Genomic DNA, 14,667 nt, shown 5'->3' with positions numbered 1-14,667 from the left:
TTTGAAGTACACTCGATGAAAAAAGAATAAAAATAAAATATAAAAAAATAGAATAAATTAATTTTTAAATGTGTATGAATAAATGATTATGATTTATTAATAAAAATAAAATATAATCAGGGACATAAGTGTTCCCTCCCTTAATAAATGGTATAAATCAATTAAAAAGAATAATTATACTCTCATTTCCTGAGGTTTAATGTAATTACACGTAATCTCTGTGATTTAAAAAATTACATCTAACATTCATAAGATTTGTTTTCGTCTAACAAATAAGTCTCTCTATTAGTCAAAATTCATTAAATTTGTTGATATTAATAAAAAAATAAAAAAAATTATTAGCCGAAAAAAAACCTGACCTACAATAAGTTTGTTTTAAGTTAATGAAGGCTAAATAGCAATTTTCTTCAATTTTTTTTATTAATATTAATAAATTTAATGAATTTTAACTAACGAATGATTTATTTGTTAAATGAAGCAAACATTAGAACGACTACATATAATTTTTTAAATTATAAAAAATTTACGTATAATTACTGACGAGAGAGGAGAGTAAGTATTCCTAATAAAAATAAATTTAATTTTGGGTAGGCTGTAGGCAGAAATGTGGAAGACCATCCCTAGTTTCTGTTTTTTAATATTATTTTAATTACAATGGTGTTAATGAGAATGGGAGTCTTCTAATTTATGTTTAAATCGGGTTCTGGGGAATGCGCTTACAACACTAACACCAACACCACGATAGCCATACCCAATTACCCATCCTCTTCCATAACTCTCCAAGCTTCTTCCCATGTACGGTCCACCGATCGCCTCTATGAGCACCTCCTCCGCCGTGCAACACCAGGACACTACTGCTTCGGATATGGAGGAGGAGGAGGAGGAGGAGGAAGAGGAGGAGGACGTCGTCCAGTGCTCTAATGGGGATGGCTCTCTCGACAACACCCGTTCTCGGATCGGCTACGAACCCCCCAACGGTTCTCACTCGCTTGATGGGGCTATCGTTGCCGACGCCGTTGGCTCACACGCGCTGTGTGGCTCGGATATGGCTCCTGCTGTGGCGGCTGCCGCTGGGGAAGGTGGCCCCGATCAGCTTACGCTGTCGTTTCAGGGCGAAGTTTTTGTTTTCGACTCGGTTTCCCCCGAGAAGGTTATGAGTTCTTATGGTTTTTTATTTTCTTAGTATTGTTTCTTTTGTTCTTTGTTTTCAATTAATGGAGATTGTGTTTCTAAGTCTTTTTAACTATGAGTTTTGCTTACGTGATGAATTTTGTTGTGGGTTTGAGTTGAGGGATTATTGCTTTTGTATTTGTCTTCAATTAGTGCAATTCGGTGCTCCGGAGTCCTTTTAAATGTGATATTTAATTGGTGACCCATTATGTGGCCAACTTCATCGTCTTTGTTGATTCCAATTTATGTAAAATTGTTATTAATTTGCCTTTACTGTTCTTAAGTTTTACTGTTTAAAAAATTGGTCTTGTAATAGTTCTGAGACCAAAATATGGTCGGTACTTTTGAATTCTTTTCAATTTAGTTGCAGGTTTAAGAAGCTAAAGTTCAGTGGCTCATATTGTGTGTTCATATTGTTTCTCCGCCCTATTTATTGTTTCAGAAGCAATAATTTTTTTTCCCCTTCTCAACATTGATTTTTCAGGTTCAGGCAGTTTTGTTGTTATTGGGTGGGTATGAAGTACCCACTGGTATTCCTACTCCTGGAATGACTCCTACAAACCATAGGGTATGCACAAACTGTTTCAATCTTCAAGCACTGAAATCTCAACTGTCATCAAAGTTTATTGTCTTTTTCACTATTGCATTTGCTTCAACAGTACTTGAGCGATTATCCCGGGAGGTTGAGCCAACCACAAAGGGCTGCTTCCTTAAACCGGTTTAGAGAAAAGAGGAAAGAACGATGTTTCGGTAAAAAGATTCGCTATACTGTACGCAAGGAAGTTGCTCTCAGGTAATAAAGAATTAGAATGTGGTTCAATGTCAATTGATGATTTGTTGCTGGTCCACACTAGCATATAGTTGTCTGCTGTTTGACATGGTGAAAACCCATTTCTTTCCAAGGTTTTTATGGTTGAGGTTTCATTGGTATGATACTTTTGGGATTCATGCTTAGCCTCTTCTTACTATTAAATTTGCATTTACGATTGCAACATTATGATTCAGGATGTTGTGGTTTGCATTTTATCCCATGTCTGTAAATCACATGATTCTGGCAAAAGATTGAAGGTGGAACAGTTGGAAATCATATGTCAAGAACTTCTGATGATACTCTAAATCTGTGACACTTTTGCATATACTTGCGCATAGACTTCTCTCTTTATGCAGTTTAATTCAATTTGAATCGGGGTTTGAAACTTGCCATTGATAGTCTTTCTTTAGTTCGTGGCCTTTCCAGCATTTTCACTCAATGTTCAACATTAGTAAAAATCACTTTCCGACTAATGGTGAGGAGAGGGGATCTTTAAAGGATGTCACTAGTATGCCTAAGCAATAAGATTAATAGCATAATAGTTGTGAAAATATGCAAATATGACCCATATTGAAGAGATTGTGCTTGTATGGGATAATGTATTATTTAGTGCTAACAATAAAAATGTCATATGAAGAATGGATGAGTATGTTTCAATCTCACGCAACTTAGAAGCCTTTGCCTGAACAAACCTTTTTCCTTCATGTTTGGTTTACAAAAAGGTTTGTAAAACAGGATTCTGTTTCAGTATGGGTTTTAACATATTAATTACACGGCCGCTACAAGCGCATGTTTTACACCAACTCATGAACTTGTTCATTTTGAAAGTTATCTTGATCTCATCATGCATGTATAATCTACCAGGATGCAGCGTAAGAAAGGTCAGTTTACATCGTCAAAGTCTGATGAACTGGGTTCATCTTCTGCAGATTGGAATGGAAATTCTGGCCAAGAAGAACAAGAAACCTCGTGAGTAACGGTCAAATGCTTACTGGTTCTGTTACTTTGTAGCTGGTGATTGTGAACTCCTTCTGCTTATTACTTGACATAGGAATTAAATCATTGAAATAAGCTAGAGGTGGAGTCACCAAGATCTCTCTTTCAGTTTGCCTTTTTTGTGGGTTTGTGAAATAATGCTTCACTAATCACCAAAAAACAAAAAATGAAAGAAAAGAAATAATCCTTAACTTGCTTGACTTTCAACAGCTGTAGGCATTGTGGGATTAGCTCAAAGTCCACCCCTATGATGCGACGTGGACCAGATGGGCCAAGAACTCTCTGCAATGCATGTGGTCTTAAGTGGGCCAATAAGGTGTGTCCGAGTTAATGGTATATTTTTGCTCTCTGATTATTATCTAGAGTAGGTAGAGGTTTGTCATCGTTTTATTACCATTATGATATGGTTGTTTTCACCATCTGCTCATGTAGGGGCACTTAATAAAGGAAAACAAACTCATATGCGTTCGCATAGTCACATGTTGACTCCTTAAGATAGAAGAACGGAACACTATTTTCATGTAGTCTCTAGAGGCTTAACAAACACATCTCCAAATAAAAAGCTAGCTACCCCAGTTTGCTCACTATCGGGTCAAATAAATGTTTTTGTTCATTACCAAGAGTACTTGACTCTCAGTGATCCCTCCTATATCATTAGGTGCAAACAAAAGTTAAAACAATTCTTTTTCGACTGGTCTTTCCAAATCCTCTGCTTTGTGTTTTTTATTTCTTCATTTAGGAACTAATATATGTTCTAAGCCTTTCCTAATGATTCAGAGATATGTTGCTGATGTTGATCTGAGTAGACGTTATTTCACAAGGATCCCCTGACGAGTCTACTTTTTTTCCTTTCGACTGTAAACTGGCAATGGAATCCAAATTCTTTTTCTTTCCTAGGTGAAAAGGCAGGCGTGGTTATAAATGTCACATTTCTTGTAGCTATTCTCATTATGCAGCTAGTGCTTGAACTGAAACCCATTCACCTCAGTGTTTTTTCTCGTATTTGAATTTCAATGTGTCTGGGTTATTAGTATCTTTTTAGCTTGAGTAACTTCTTTATATGAAGAAGCTTGGAGCAAATTATTTTGTTTCCTCCAGAAATGATATCTTTTCATCCTCACTAGTTACTGCCGACGAAGAGAGCTTGCCTCCACACATGCATCAAACCAGAACCTGCTAGGCACCAGCTTTAAGTGACTCTAGTGGTCATTATGAACCGTTACTTTTTCGTTTTCGTCTTATTTGACAACTTCATAACACTACGAACTTAATTATGTATATCATCATACCAACTTTCATACTCGAGGTTTCTTTTTTGTTCCTTTTTCTCCATGGGAGGAACTAGGAAATGATTCTATTGCTCCAATTTACTCGCTGAAACTTTCGTTTTTTACTACAGGGAGTCTTAAGAGACCTTTCAAAAGTTCCAAATGGTGGACTGCAGCACCATGCCACGAGGGCCGATGAAGTTGTAAGCAAAAATACTTCGAAATTTTCTTGTGTTTCTTCGTTTTTTACAAAGAGATATAAGCTTTCAGTTTCTTGCTGTTGATGACTTCGTTTCTCCTTCCACAGCTCAACGGTGGAGCTAACGGGGAAAATGCTGCTCTACCAGCTGCAAATGCTATTGGTTCTTCTAATGGTAACAATTAAGTCTTGACTGCACTGTGGCAATTAAGAATTTGCCTTCCCTGCAGCCATTGCAGTCCCAACTTCCCTACTGTAATTTTGATTGAAATAGGTGCTCATGAGAGGCTATTACCTGCTCAACATCTCTTTTCTTCTTTTATGTGCGATTGTACATATACTCTCTGTACTATTGTTCAAATATGTTGATTATTAGAAAAGGTTTAGGGTGCATTTGGCTTGATGAATTTGGATTTTAGGGAAGGATTTGGAGAAAGGATTTCAGACAATTCCATTGGAAAAATTTGAAATCCATCAATATTCAACGAGACATAGATCAAAACTAAAGTTGAAGTATTTGAAATCCTTTAAATTTAAATTTATCCAAACAAATTTTAAGGATTTAAAATTCATAATTTAGAACCCTACAAGTCAAATGCAACCTCACTGTATCCATCTTTTGGAAACTAATTTTGTCCCAACATGACTAGTATTGCATCAGCCTCTTATTTTTTATTTTTTTCTTCTTTGGATTGTTGAAGAATAAAGCATTATAATTGGTATGTAGACTTTTATTTATTTTATAGTAATTATTAAAATTACTATTCTGAGTATTTATCTTTTAAGGAAAGAAATGAATTGAAGGATAAATTTTCTTTTATAACAGCAGACATAGATGATCATAATTATAGTATAATAATTTATATTAAATCAAAAAGAGAGTTGAACTACTCTCCCTGCATGTTTCTGCTTACGAAATAGAGTAATTTTATTAAACTACCTCTGTAATATAATTCTACTTTAAAATATGAAATGGGGTTTATCATATGGTACGACAAGTACAATACTAGTGTAAATATAAAAAGATATATATAAATGATACAGCATGATTTGAATCTGTTCATTCAAAATAAATAATTTTAATTGGATAAAGTAAAATTAATATAAGACTATTAATTATTAATCTGTATAGAATAAAATGATATTACGTAAAAGAAAATCAATTTACGAATGATCCGAGAGCATTCTCATGATGCAATCAAATTAAGAATATATGATATACGGATTTTTTTACAATTAAATTTATGGTCTATTTGTATATTTTGACGTGGTTATTTGGAGTTGTTAATTTTTTATTTATATGGTTAATTTTCTACGTAATTTATGGTTAATATTGTTTTAAGTTTATTGTGTGTTTGATTTCTGTTTCTGAATTAATGGGATGACGGATTTGTTGTTAGTTTTTATGTCTTATATAATTTTTTTTTATTTAATAACTCACCAAAATTTTAAATAAGCTTATGCTACATAAGAAGAGACGATTTCTATAGCAGTAAATTGTCATAATCCACACTGGGATTATCAGTTATGTATGTAGAGATATGGAATATTATGAGTTTGATGATAATGAGGAGATAGAGCTGATAGATTTATAGATATACATATGTAGAGTAGTATAGTTAGGGCTGAAAGACTCGAGAAAGTGAAAATGGTACGATAATTCACTGAAAAAAATTACTGTGCACCATTTGAAAGAACAGAAAAATTAGGAAAAATTCATTGCAGACAATAATTTACTGAAAAACTATTGTTGAACCGTATATACTTTTCAATATATTACATCCAGACCTAACTCTCAAATTATCAGAAAATTCAGAAATAAAAAATTTAATAAAAGAAAGTGTGGAATTAAAATAAAAGAACAAGAAATTTTCAGTAAATTTTACAGACCCAAACGCCTTTTCGCTTGATTGACGCGGTGTGTGGAACGGGGATTAGGTGACGCGTGAGATACAGATTCCAACAACCAGCAGCGCACCTTTAACGTAAATGGCGAGTGACAGCTAAGTCCAACGGAGTTTGTGGCAAGTTCATCCTAACACCATCGCGGTAGGAGGGCGCGGGTTATGGCGGCGTTGGAGCTGTGCTGTCGGTTCAGATCGACGGAGGAATGGGTGGGGAGAGAAGGGTTCAAGTCGTCCATGAGAGAGAAGAGCTACAATTTTACAAATTTTTGTTTTTAAAAAATTAGTTTCAGCAAGTAAATTTTACATATTTGTACAACTGGGCTATGGACCTATAAATTTTTTTAAAAAAAAACAGCTTCAGTAGGCCAATTTATTTTTTTACACCCAATCAAAGTGTAAAAATTCAAAACCAAATATTGATATTATTTTGGCCCACCTCAAAAATGGGCCAAAATGTAAATCCAAACACAGTGGAGTAGTTTCAGATTTTGGGAGGTTTCAATACAGGCTTCAAGTCTCCTGAAGAACCATCACTACATAATCCTTCAAGCGTGACTGCTGATTCCTCTACAACTACGCATGAAATCTTCTATTCTTCATACATTTCATTTTTTCCAAGTGGAATTTCATTTTATTTCTTTAAACCATAATTTTGGTACGAGGCAAGGGATTTGTGATTGACAAAATTAGGTATATATTGTTAGCAACAAATTTAGTGCCCATTTCCCTCTTTTTCATGTCCATATGTGAATATTCGATACAACAGTTAGGATTAATTTTATTCAGAATTGATATTTTTAAGAAAAAAAAGTATATCTCATGAAATAAGAAGGATCAAAATTGCTTTAGTAATACTGTTGAAAGACCAAAAATATAATTTTGCTGTTCAAGACATATCTAATAAATGTAGAAAGTATAAAGAGATACAAATTTTAATTCAAATAATTCTTCCTTAATATTGTTGATATGCTCCCAAGTATTAGAAACACATATACAGTATCTAAAACTATATATATTTTTGGGTAAATTACGTCAATTCCTTTTGAAACTTGATATAATTACAATTACATTCCTATTAGTTCAAGAATTATATTTACCTCCTTGAGATTTGTTCCGTCTTACATTTAACTTCACTAGTAAGGTTCCGGTGATTTTATCACATATTCTTTTTAAAATACCCCTGATAAAAAAGTTTGACTATGACTTGACCAACTTTTCAGATGAAAATACCCTTTGAACTAAATTATAATGTTTTGAAAATTAAGGGAGTTAAGTGTTATGATCTCACATGCTTTGTACTTAAATGTAATGTATTATTTTTTTTATTTTTTGCTAAATTAGTCATTTTTGTTCATTAAATATTATGGGGATTATCTTATATATTAGGATAAATTACATATACCCCTTTAAAATTTAGTATAATTATAAATATATCTTTATTAGATAAGAAATTACATTTTCCTCCTAAGGAAGTTTTGTTATATATGTAGATGCAATCCTATATGATTGCGTTTAATATACATTTGACAGGCGAGCCAAACATGGCATAAGCAGAAAGAAAGAGGTCACGTGATCCAACCCCACCTGGCCTTGAGGCCCCCTCCATTTTTAGTACTTTCCAAGGATACGCTTTTCCCTTTTATCCACTCCATATATATCCGCTACTCTAAATTTAATCATCATCCTATTTATTCCCAAAATCTCTACTAATTTACTCTCTTAATCACTATTAATCCTCAAATCCAATGACTCCCAAAATCCTCACGCAATTTCCTTAGAGTTAGGGTTCCGATTTCTCCTCCATTTTCGGTCTCCTGCATGCCGTAAACCGTACGCACGGACATGGATGCTGTGAAGGGGAGGCCGTTTGATTATGCCAACGTGCCGATAAGAGTGCATGAGAACGGCGGAGGTTTCGACGCCGATGATATCAGCGGCGGCGGGGGGGGATGATACGACGAGCAGTGCTGAGGAGATGTCTGCGCCGATGCCTATTACTGTAAATAACCAGTTGTCGGTGCGGCTGCCAGTGTCGAGGACGAGTGAGCTCACAATTTCTTTTGAAGGCGAAGTCTATGTGTTTCCCGCTGTCACTCCGGAGAAGGTGTTTTTTTTTTTTTCAATTGTTTTTTGCTATATTTTATTTTTCTTGTACTTATTTCCGGTTTTGAGTTTTAGCCTGTTAAAATCGGGGAACTTCTGTAGTGTTTTTGACGATTTAGTGCTGTTGTTTGGAGTGAATTGTGTGGAAGCTTTAAATTGAAATACTTGTCTGGTTCTAGTAAAAAAAGCAGCTATTAAATTGGTGCTGAAGTTATGATTTTAGTGATTCAGTATTTGCACACCAACTGATGTGTCACTTCATGCAAGTATTTGCAATGTAGGTGCAAGCTGTCTTGTTACTCTTGGGAGATCAGGAGACACCAAACAGTATAACCAGCCCTGAATTTCTGTTACAACTAAATGATAAGGTATTACCAATATGGTTTTTGGGTATGTCTTCCTAAAGATGTTGGTCTCTTTTGTTTGGGTTGGGCCTTAATGTGGTGCAATGAGGTGGTAATGATGTGTGAAACGCACCGCAGGCTGTGGATGATGTTTCAAGCCGGCCTACTGATTCTCGGAGGATCGCATCATTAGAGAGATTCCGCGAGAAGCGGAAAGAGAGATGCTTTGAAAAAAAGATTAGGTACACTTGCAGAAAAGAAGTTGCTCAGAGGTAAGTTTTGTTTGGAACTTGAAAGTTAGTTGACTTTGCATGATGTTACCTGCTGAAAAAAGTACCATGTTATAATGTTGATTAATGTCAACAAGCATGCAGCAGAATAGTTGTGGCTGTAGGTGGAGGGTGCAAATATTTCCCTTGCCCAAATTTTTTAGATACCTCTTCCACATCCAGGTCACGTTGGGAAGTGGGGTTGTAATGTCCATGGACATAATGCTTCACTCAGAAATCATGGGCTTTTTATCACGACAGTGGTGCAGTTGGAAGAGAAGGATAATACTTGCCAACTTGATTATTGAGTTTTTGTGGTCTTGACCAAGTATTGACTGTTGGTTTGAGAGGATATGCTGACTTAATTTGAAACTAGTAATTAAGTTGTCTTTGGTGCTGTTACTGTTACGTGTACTTCTTTTTGGCTATTACTCTGAAACACAATGAACATAATATTTCCTGAACTCTATGCTTTGCTTCAATGGTAATCTTTTTGTGTCTGATTGAATATCTGGCAGGATGCATCGGAAAAATGGCCAATTTGCCTCTGTAAAGGATCTTTGTAAAGCATCCGCTGATAATTGGGTTTCAGGCAATATCACACCTCATCCTGAACCTTTGTCTGTGTGAGTATGGATCTTCCTTGCTTGCTGATAGCTCTTTGATTATATTTTGGTCGTTTTCCATGTATTTTGATTGATGTCGCCTATAGGGCAGCCAAAAGAATGCTATAGATCTTCCAGCTCCTGCCCTTCTTTAGAACCCATTAATGTAGTCTGTATCGATCAACTGGCTAAACCTTCCATGCTTTATCAGCAGCTGCTGAGTTGTGACACATACTGATCTTTCAAGTCCTTCTATTCTAGACGTCCTACAAGCGGTAGAAACCAAAGAAGTTGCTCGCAAGCTGTTAGCAACTAATAGGTAACATTAAGTGATGACTGACCAAATTCCTTCTGAAATTTACTGGAATTACAAGATTCAGCGACAAACATGGATTGCCCCTAGAATATCATATGAAAACAGAAGTAGATATAGAATTCATTCTTTCTATTCTGCTTGTTATTTCAATCAATTCAATGTCACAGTATAAATTTGATATGTAATCAATTTCTTTAGGCCAAATCTCTTCATTAGTCCCCCATTTTCACTTGTCATCCCAATTTAGGCCCTCATCTCTCAAATGTACCATAATAGTCCCTCATCTTTAAATAGATCTCACTATGTTTTAACGGATTCTAATTAAAGTACACAGAATATTCCACAAATGAGGGATAAAAAAAACTTATATACTTTAATAATTTGCCAATTATTAAAAGCTATCATTTATAACTAAAAAATGTACGAATATTAATAAAACAACTACTAATTATTCAAAGAGAAAATCAAATGCAATAAATATATTCTGAGTCTAGGTATTGAAATGCAAAATATATAACAAAAAGAATTTGCATGAATCTCAACCAGCATATTGTTTTCATTATTGTAACTAATTGTTTTTTCATTTTATTGGAATACATGATATCTTTTAGTTATTGGTAAATTATTATAATACATGAATTTTTCCTTCCAGTAGTGGAATACTCCATCCAATTTAATTAGACTCCGTTAAAACTTAACCGTGAGGGACCATAGTGAGAGCTCTTTGAGACATGGGGACTAAAGTGGTATCAAAAGTAAAATTGAGGGATTAATGAAGGGATTTGGCCATTTCTTTATCACTGTTAAGCTTCAGAAAAATAGTGTTCTTTGGATAATATTGTCGGGCAATTTCCTTTGTTTTCTGCAGTTCCTTATGAACTTATAATTTTATAATTAACTATAATTTACCTTGATTGAAGTTCATTTTTTCCGGGAATATGGATGCTCTAGATGTAAGAAGCAAATTATTACCAAGAAAAGTTTATTTCATATGACTTTCTTTTCCTGATGCCTGGTTGGGAAACAGCGGTCCTGATTATGGAAACACCATACTGTATTTTTATTCTTTTAGGATTCCTGTATCTAATTAATCTATGTACATGTGGAAGAGAGCCATTTAAAATCATGTGTTCTGCAAAACATAGCAAAGTTGCAGTGGACGCGATTTTTCATTTTGATTGGCACTGTCACATCATGAAATAAGTGAACAAATTTGTAAATACAGATATAGACAGATTATAGAAAGTTATATTCGTTATTGGTATTTGGAATATTTCTTGATATTTATTCTTGTTCATATACATAACCTGTGATTCTTTAGTGCTCTCTTGTCTTATTTTTTACTCTATTTTTTACAGTTACACACTGTTCATTTTCTGTTATAGTTTACGTAGATGTCAACATTGTGGGGTTAGCGAAACTTCAACTCCTGCAATGCGTCGGGGGCCAGCAGGTCCACGAACTTTATGCAATGCTTGTGGATTGATGTGGGCAAACAAGGTATAGGTTACTTATAATTTTCATGGCAACATACTTTCTCTACTAGTTCTCACTGTTTATCATAATCAAATTGAAATCTTTTCTTCAGTTATTGATCATTGGTTTGAAAAATAATATATGATATTTCAGATTTACCCCTTTTTATCCCTTTGGGATGAATGAAATTCATCTAGTTTACCTTCTTGGTGCTTTATACTTTATGCTGGCCCTTTTTCTTCAAGTATGTTTTTGTAACTTAATGTGTTCCCAGGGAACTCTAAGAGATCTCTCAAAGGGCGGAAGGCATATATTAGATCACAATGAAGCAGTATGTGATGCATTTATAACTTCTCACTTTCTCCTCTTTTTGTCATTTCACAACTACTTGCATCAGGATCTCTAGTTTGTCTGTTACTTCAATATATTGTAACCATCATTGCTGAGATCGTCATCTGCTTAACAATTACTTTCATTTGCATACCTTATTTAAAGAGCGTCTATGTTCCTTTGTCCAACAGGAAACTCTGGAGATCAAGCCTCCTGCTGCTGAACCAGATAACTTATATCATAACCATGATGAGGAGGTAACTACATGCTCCCCTGCTCTTAAAGTGTTTCAGTATTTCTGGAGCAGTGAATCTTGGACTCTTTGAAATTTGATAATATTCGTGTAATGCAAAGTATCTTGCCATTTTCCAATCTTATAACTTTTGGAGAACTTCCACAAAATGCTTTATCGCAATATGTGGAATCTGGACTTTGTTGAAACAAACAAATTGAAATGGGGAAGGAAATTAGAATATTTGTACTATCTTGTTAATTTGTTCTGCTCACTGCAAATATGTTTAGAATGAACTTTGAGGACGAAATAGGAGGAGCATAAAATTATGTATTGCGTACTGGTGTTATATGCTTCAGTGTGTCAGATAGTGTGTTTCCTGTTTGATTGGCTGGACAGAGAACTCCTGAACAACGGCCTCCTTTGGTGGAATCTGGAAATCCTTCAGTAAGGACTCAGCAGGTATGTAATATTTAAAAATCCACTAATGACCTCATCATAGACAGTTCTGCAAATATTTGTCTCAAAGTATATGGATACACCATTCTTTTCCATCATGTTAGCAACATATGCTGCTAAGAAATAGTTAACCAAATATAGAATTCCAAATAAACTCTGTTCAAAACTTTTATCACTTAAACTCACAAGAACTAACTAATAGCCAATACCATGTGGTTTAAGCATCATATAATGAATCATAATAAATGTCTTAAATAGAGCTTAGAGATACAAAGTGTGTGTGTTCCTTGGGATGACACCTCCTAATCCACCTAGATACAGTCTCCTAATTAAAATCAGATTGTAGTGGCGCCTTTAAACGAAAGAAATGAATGCCACTATTCCACTGCAATTACAAGACACGGGAGGAACAAATAAGAAAATGCACTACTGAAACTAACACATTAATCAGGCATCCAATTTCAATTTCTTAGATTTTACCACATGCAAGCAAAAAAGCACACAAGGGTAGTCAATGCCAGATGGTATTTGCAATTTGGGAATTGCATGATCAGTTTTATATTTCTTGGTAGCAATCCTATTCTTCAGTCCAGTTTTAGCTGCTTTACTTTCCAGGAGTTAATGGAGATTGCTGAAGGAGTTGCTTATGATTCATCAATTGGACTAGATTCATCTGGAAACCTTGGTGAACAGTTGATTGTCCCTTCTGAAAACTTGCTTGATTTAGAATTTGGCAGCTTTCCACTACCTCCGAAATTCAACATCCTTATCCGTCCTTTTAGTTTGTGATGCCTTCAGAAGTATTCGACATGCTCTTGTCAACCATCTTTATGATTCCTGATCCCAATAAAAATGGAAGTATCCTATTCAAGATCCCTTACTTTGATATACTGGAACATTGTGCTAACATTCATAATGGCAACAACATGAGCGTTCACTTAATCCGCCCATTGTTGTGAATCCTACCTTTCACAATGAGTGGAAGCAAAACCTTGCTTATTGCCTTGCCAGAGCCACAACCACATGGACAAACCTGATTTCTTGAGTTACACGATGGAGTTACGTCTGCTGTAGTTTGCCATCTGGAATATAAGTTGTAATGGTTTTGCTCCATTAAAAATCAGTTTATGATGTTTTCCGCTTAAATTCCAGAGCTTTAAGAATTAAATATACTTTGGATGTAGCTTTCGGATTTCTAACACATCATCTATATCAGTGTACAGATGTTGTGCATGCATATCACTTGTGTTGTCTTCATATTTTCCCGCCTCCTGACAGCAACCGGTTTATTGAAAATATACTTTCTACTTGATGTTGGAATGGAATTGCCCACTCTCCTAGGAAAATCGTTTGAAGAGTATTGATGAAACCTCTCTATATCACTGTATCTTCTGGATGCCAGGAAACGTTAGAGGAACTCACTAACGCATCAGGATCTGAATTCGAGATTCCAGCAAACTTTGGCGAACAGGTCTGCACTTTTAGGAACTCAGAGCAACTTTTGGACAATAGCAGGCCTTCCTACCCAATTTAGACCTTGTTTTACTTGCTTCTTCACTTTTGTTATTAATATTATGTTTACAGGTAGATGTCGATCCACGAATAGCTACCGAGTGGCCGGGGACATGACAACTGATTCCAATCTGGTCATCGCCACTGGAGATGATGCTGGCAGCCAATTTTGAATCTTTTAAGAGCATGATGTTGACTGTAGCAAGTATTTATGCATCGGAGGTGGTGTTGGATAGAACAATGCGTAGTAGATAAATGCCATGGCAGTTCGTAAAGGTTGTTCCAAGTTGTAGCAGTTGATAGTTGAGAGAGACAGGTCTTGAACTCTAGGTGCCGTTGCATGGATGTTTGTGTATTCTGTGTAGTGAGAAACAGTGAGCGAATTCACTGTCTAAGATAGATATCTCTCTTGTCTAATTTGCAGTGATCAAATATGCTGTGTAAGATAGATATCTCTCGTCTAATTTGCAGTATCAGTATCGCCTGAGTGCTGGTTGAGTTTGTCCCATGCCAAAAGTTAATTCAAGTTGAAAGATCCAGAAAATAGTCAGGTACCGGTAGAGACGATGCCTTCAGTTTCATGTAAAGCAAATATTGTAGAGCATCATTTGCAATGGAAGCACTATTTCACTGGACATTCGAGATTCAGTACCTGCTTAATGTTAACAAT

At 35.3% G+C, this 14,667-nt stretch overlaps 2 protein-coding genes across 3 annotated transcripts; both read left to right on the top strand.

Moving 5' to 3' along the window:
• The first annotated feature begins 703 nt into the window (after window positions 1-703).
• Window positions 704-4,851, top strand: LOC105172634 (GATA transcription factor 24). Of its 2 annotated transcripts, XM_011094154.3 has the most exons (7): window positions 705-1,150; window positions 1,655-1,738; window positions 1,830-1,963; window positions 2,846-2,950; window positions 3,188-3,293; window positions 4,377-4,448; window positions 4,553-4,851. In XM_011094154.3, exons 1-7 carry the CDS (start codon window positions 794-796, stop codon window positions 4,628-4,630), a joined length of 936 nt encoding a protein of 311 aa, XP_011092456.1. In that variant the 5' UTR covers window positions 705-793; the 3' UTR covers window positions 4,631-4,851. The 2 variants fall into 2 exon arrangements, with proteins under 2 accessions (XP_088742121.1, XP_011092456.1); XM_088885995.1 differs by lacking the exon at window positions 4,553-4,851 and having other exon boundaries at window positions 704-1,150; window positions 3,188-3,310; window positions 4,377-4,435.
• A 3,067-nt stretch (window positions 4,852-7,918) lies between these two features.
• On the top strand, window positions 7,919-14,484 carry LOC105172636 (GATA transcription factor 19). Its single transcript, XM_011094157.3, is given in 11 exon segments — window positions 7,919-8,292; window positions 8,294-8,455; window positions 8,736-8,822; window positions 8,937-9,070; window positions 9,586-9,693; window positions 11,374-11,488; window positions 11,739-11,795; window positions 11,986-12,051; window positions 12,426-12,488; window positions 13,888-13,956; window positions 14,070-14,484. Coding segments are annotated over 11 exon segments (1,005 nt in total). The 5' UTR covers window positions 7,919-8,193; the 3' UTR covers window positions 14,115-14,484.
• The last annotated feature ends 183 nt before the right edge of the window (window positions 14,485-14,667 follow it).

This window comes from Sesamum indicum, linkage group LG10 (genome assembly GCF_026168435.1).
Source record: "Sesamum indicum cultivar Baizhima isolate 11 linkage group LG10, ASM2616843v1, whole genome shotgun sequence".
Classification (NCBI taxonomy): Eukaryota; Viridiplantae; Streptophyta; class Magnoliopsida; order Lamiales; family Pedaliaceae; genus Sesamum; species Sesamum indicum.
The sequence above is the reverse complement of the archived record's forward strand: the minus strand, read 5'-3'. Positions and strand labels throughout refer to the sequence as shown.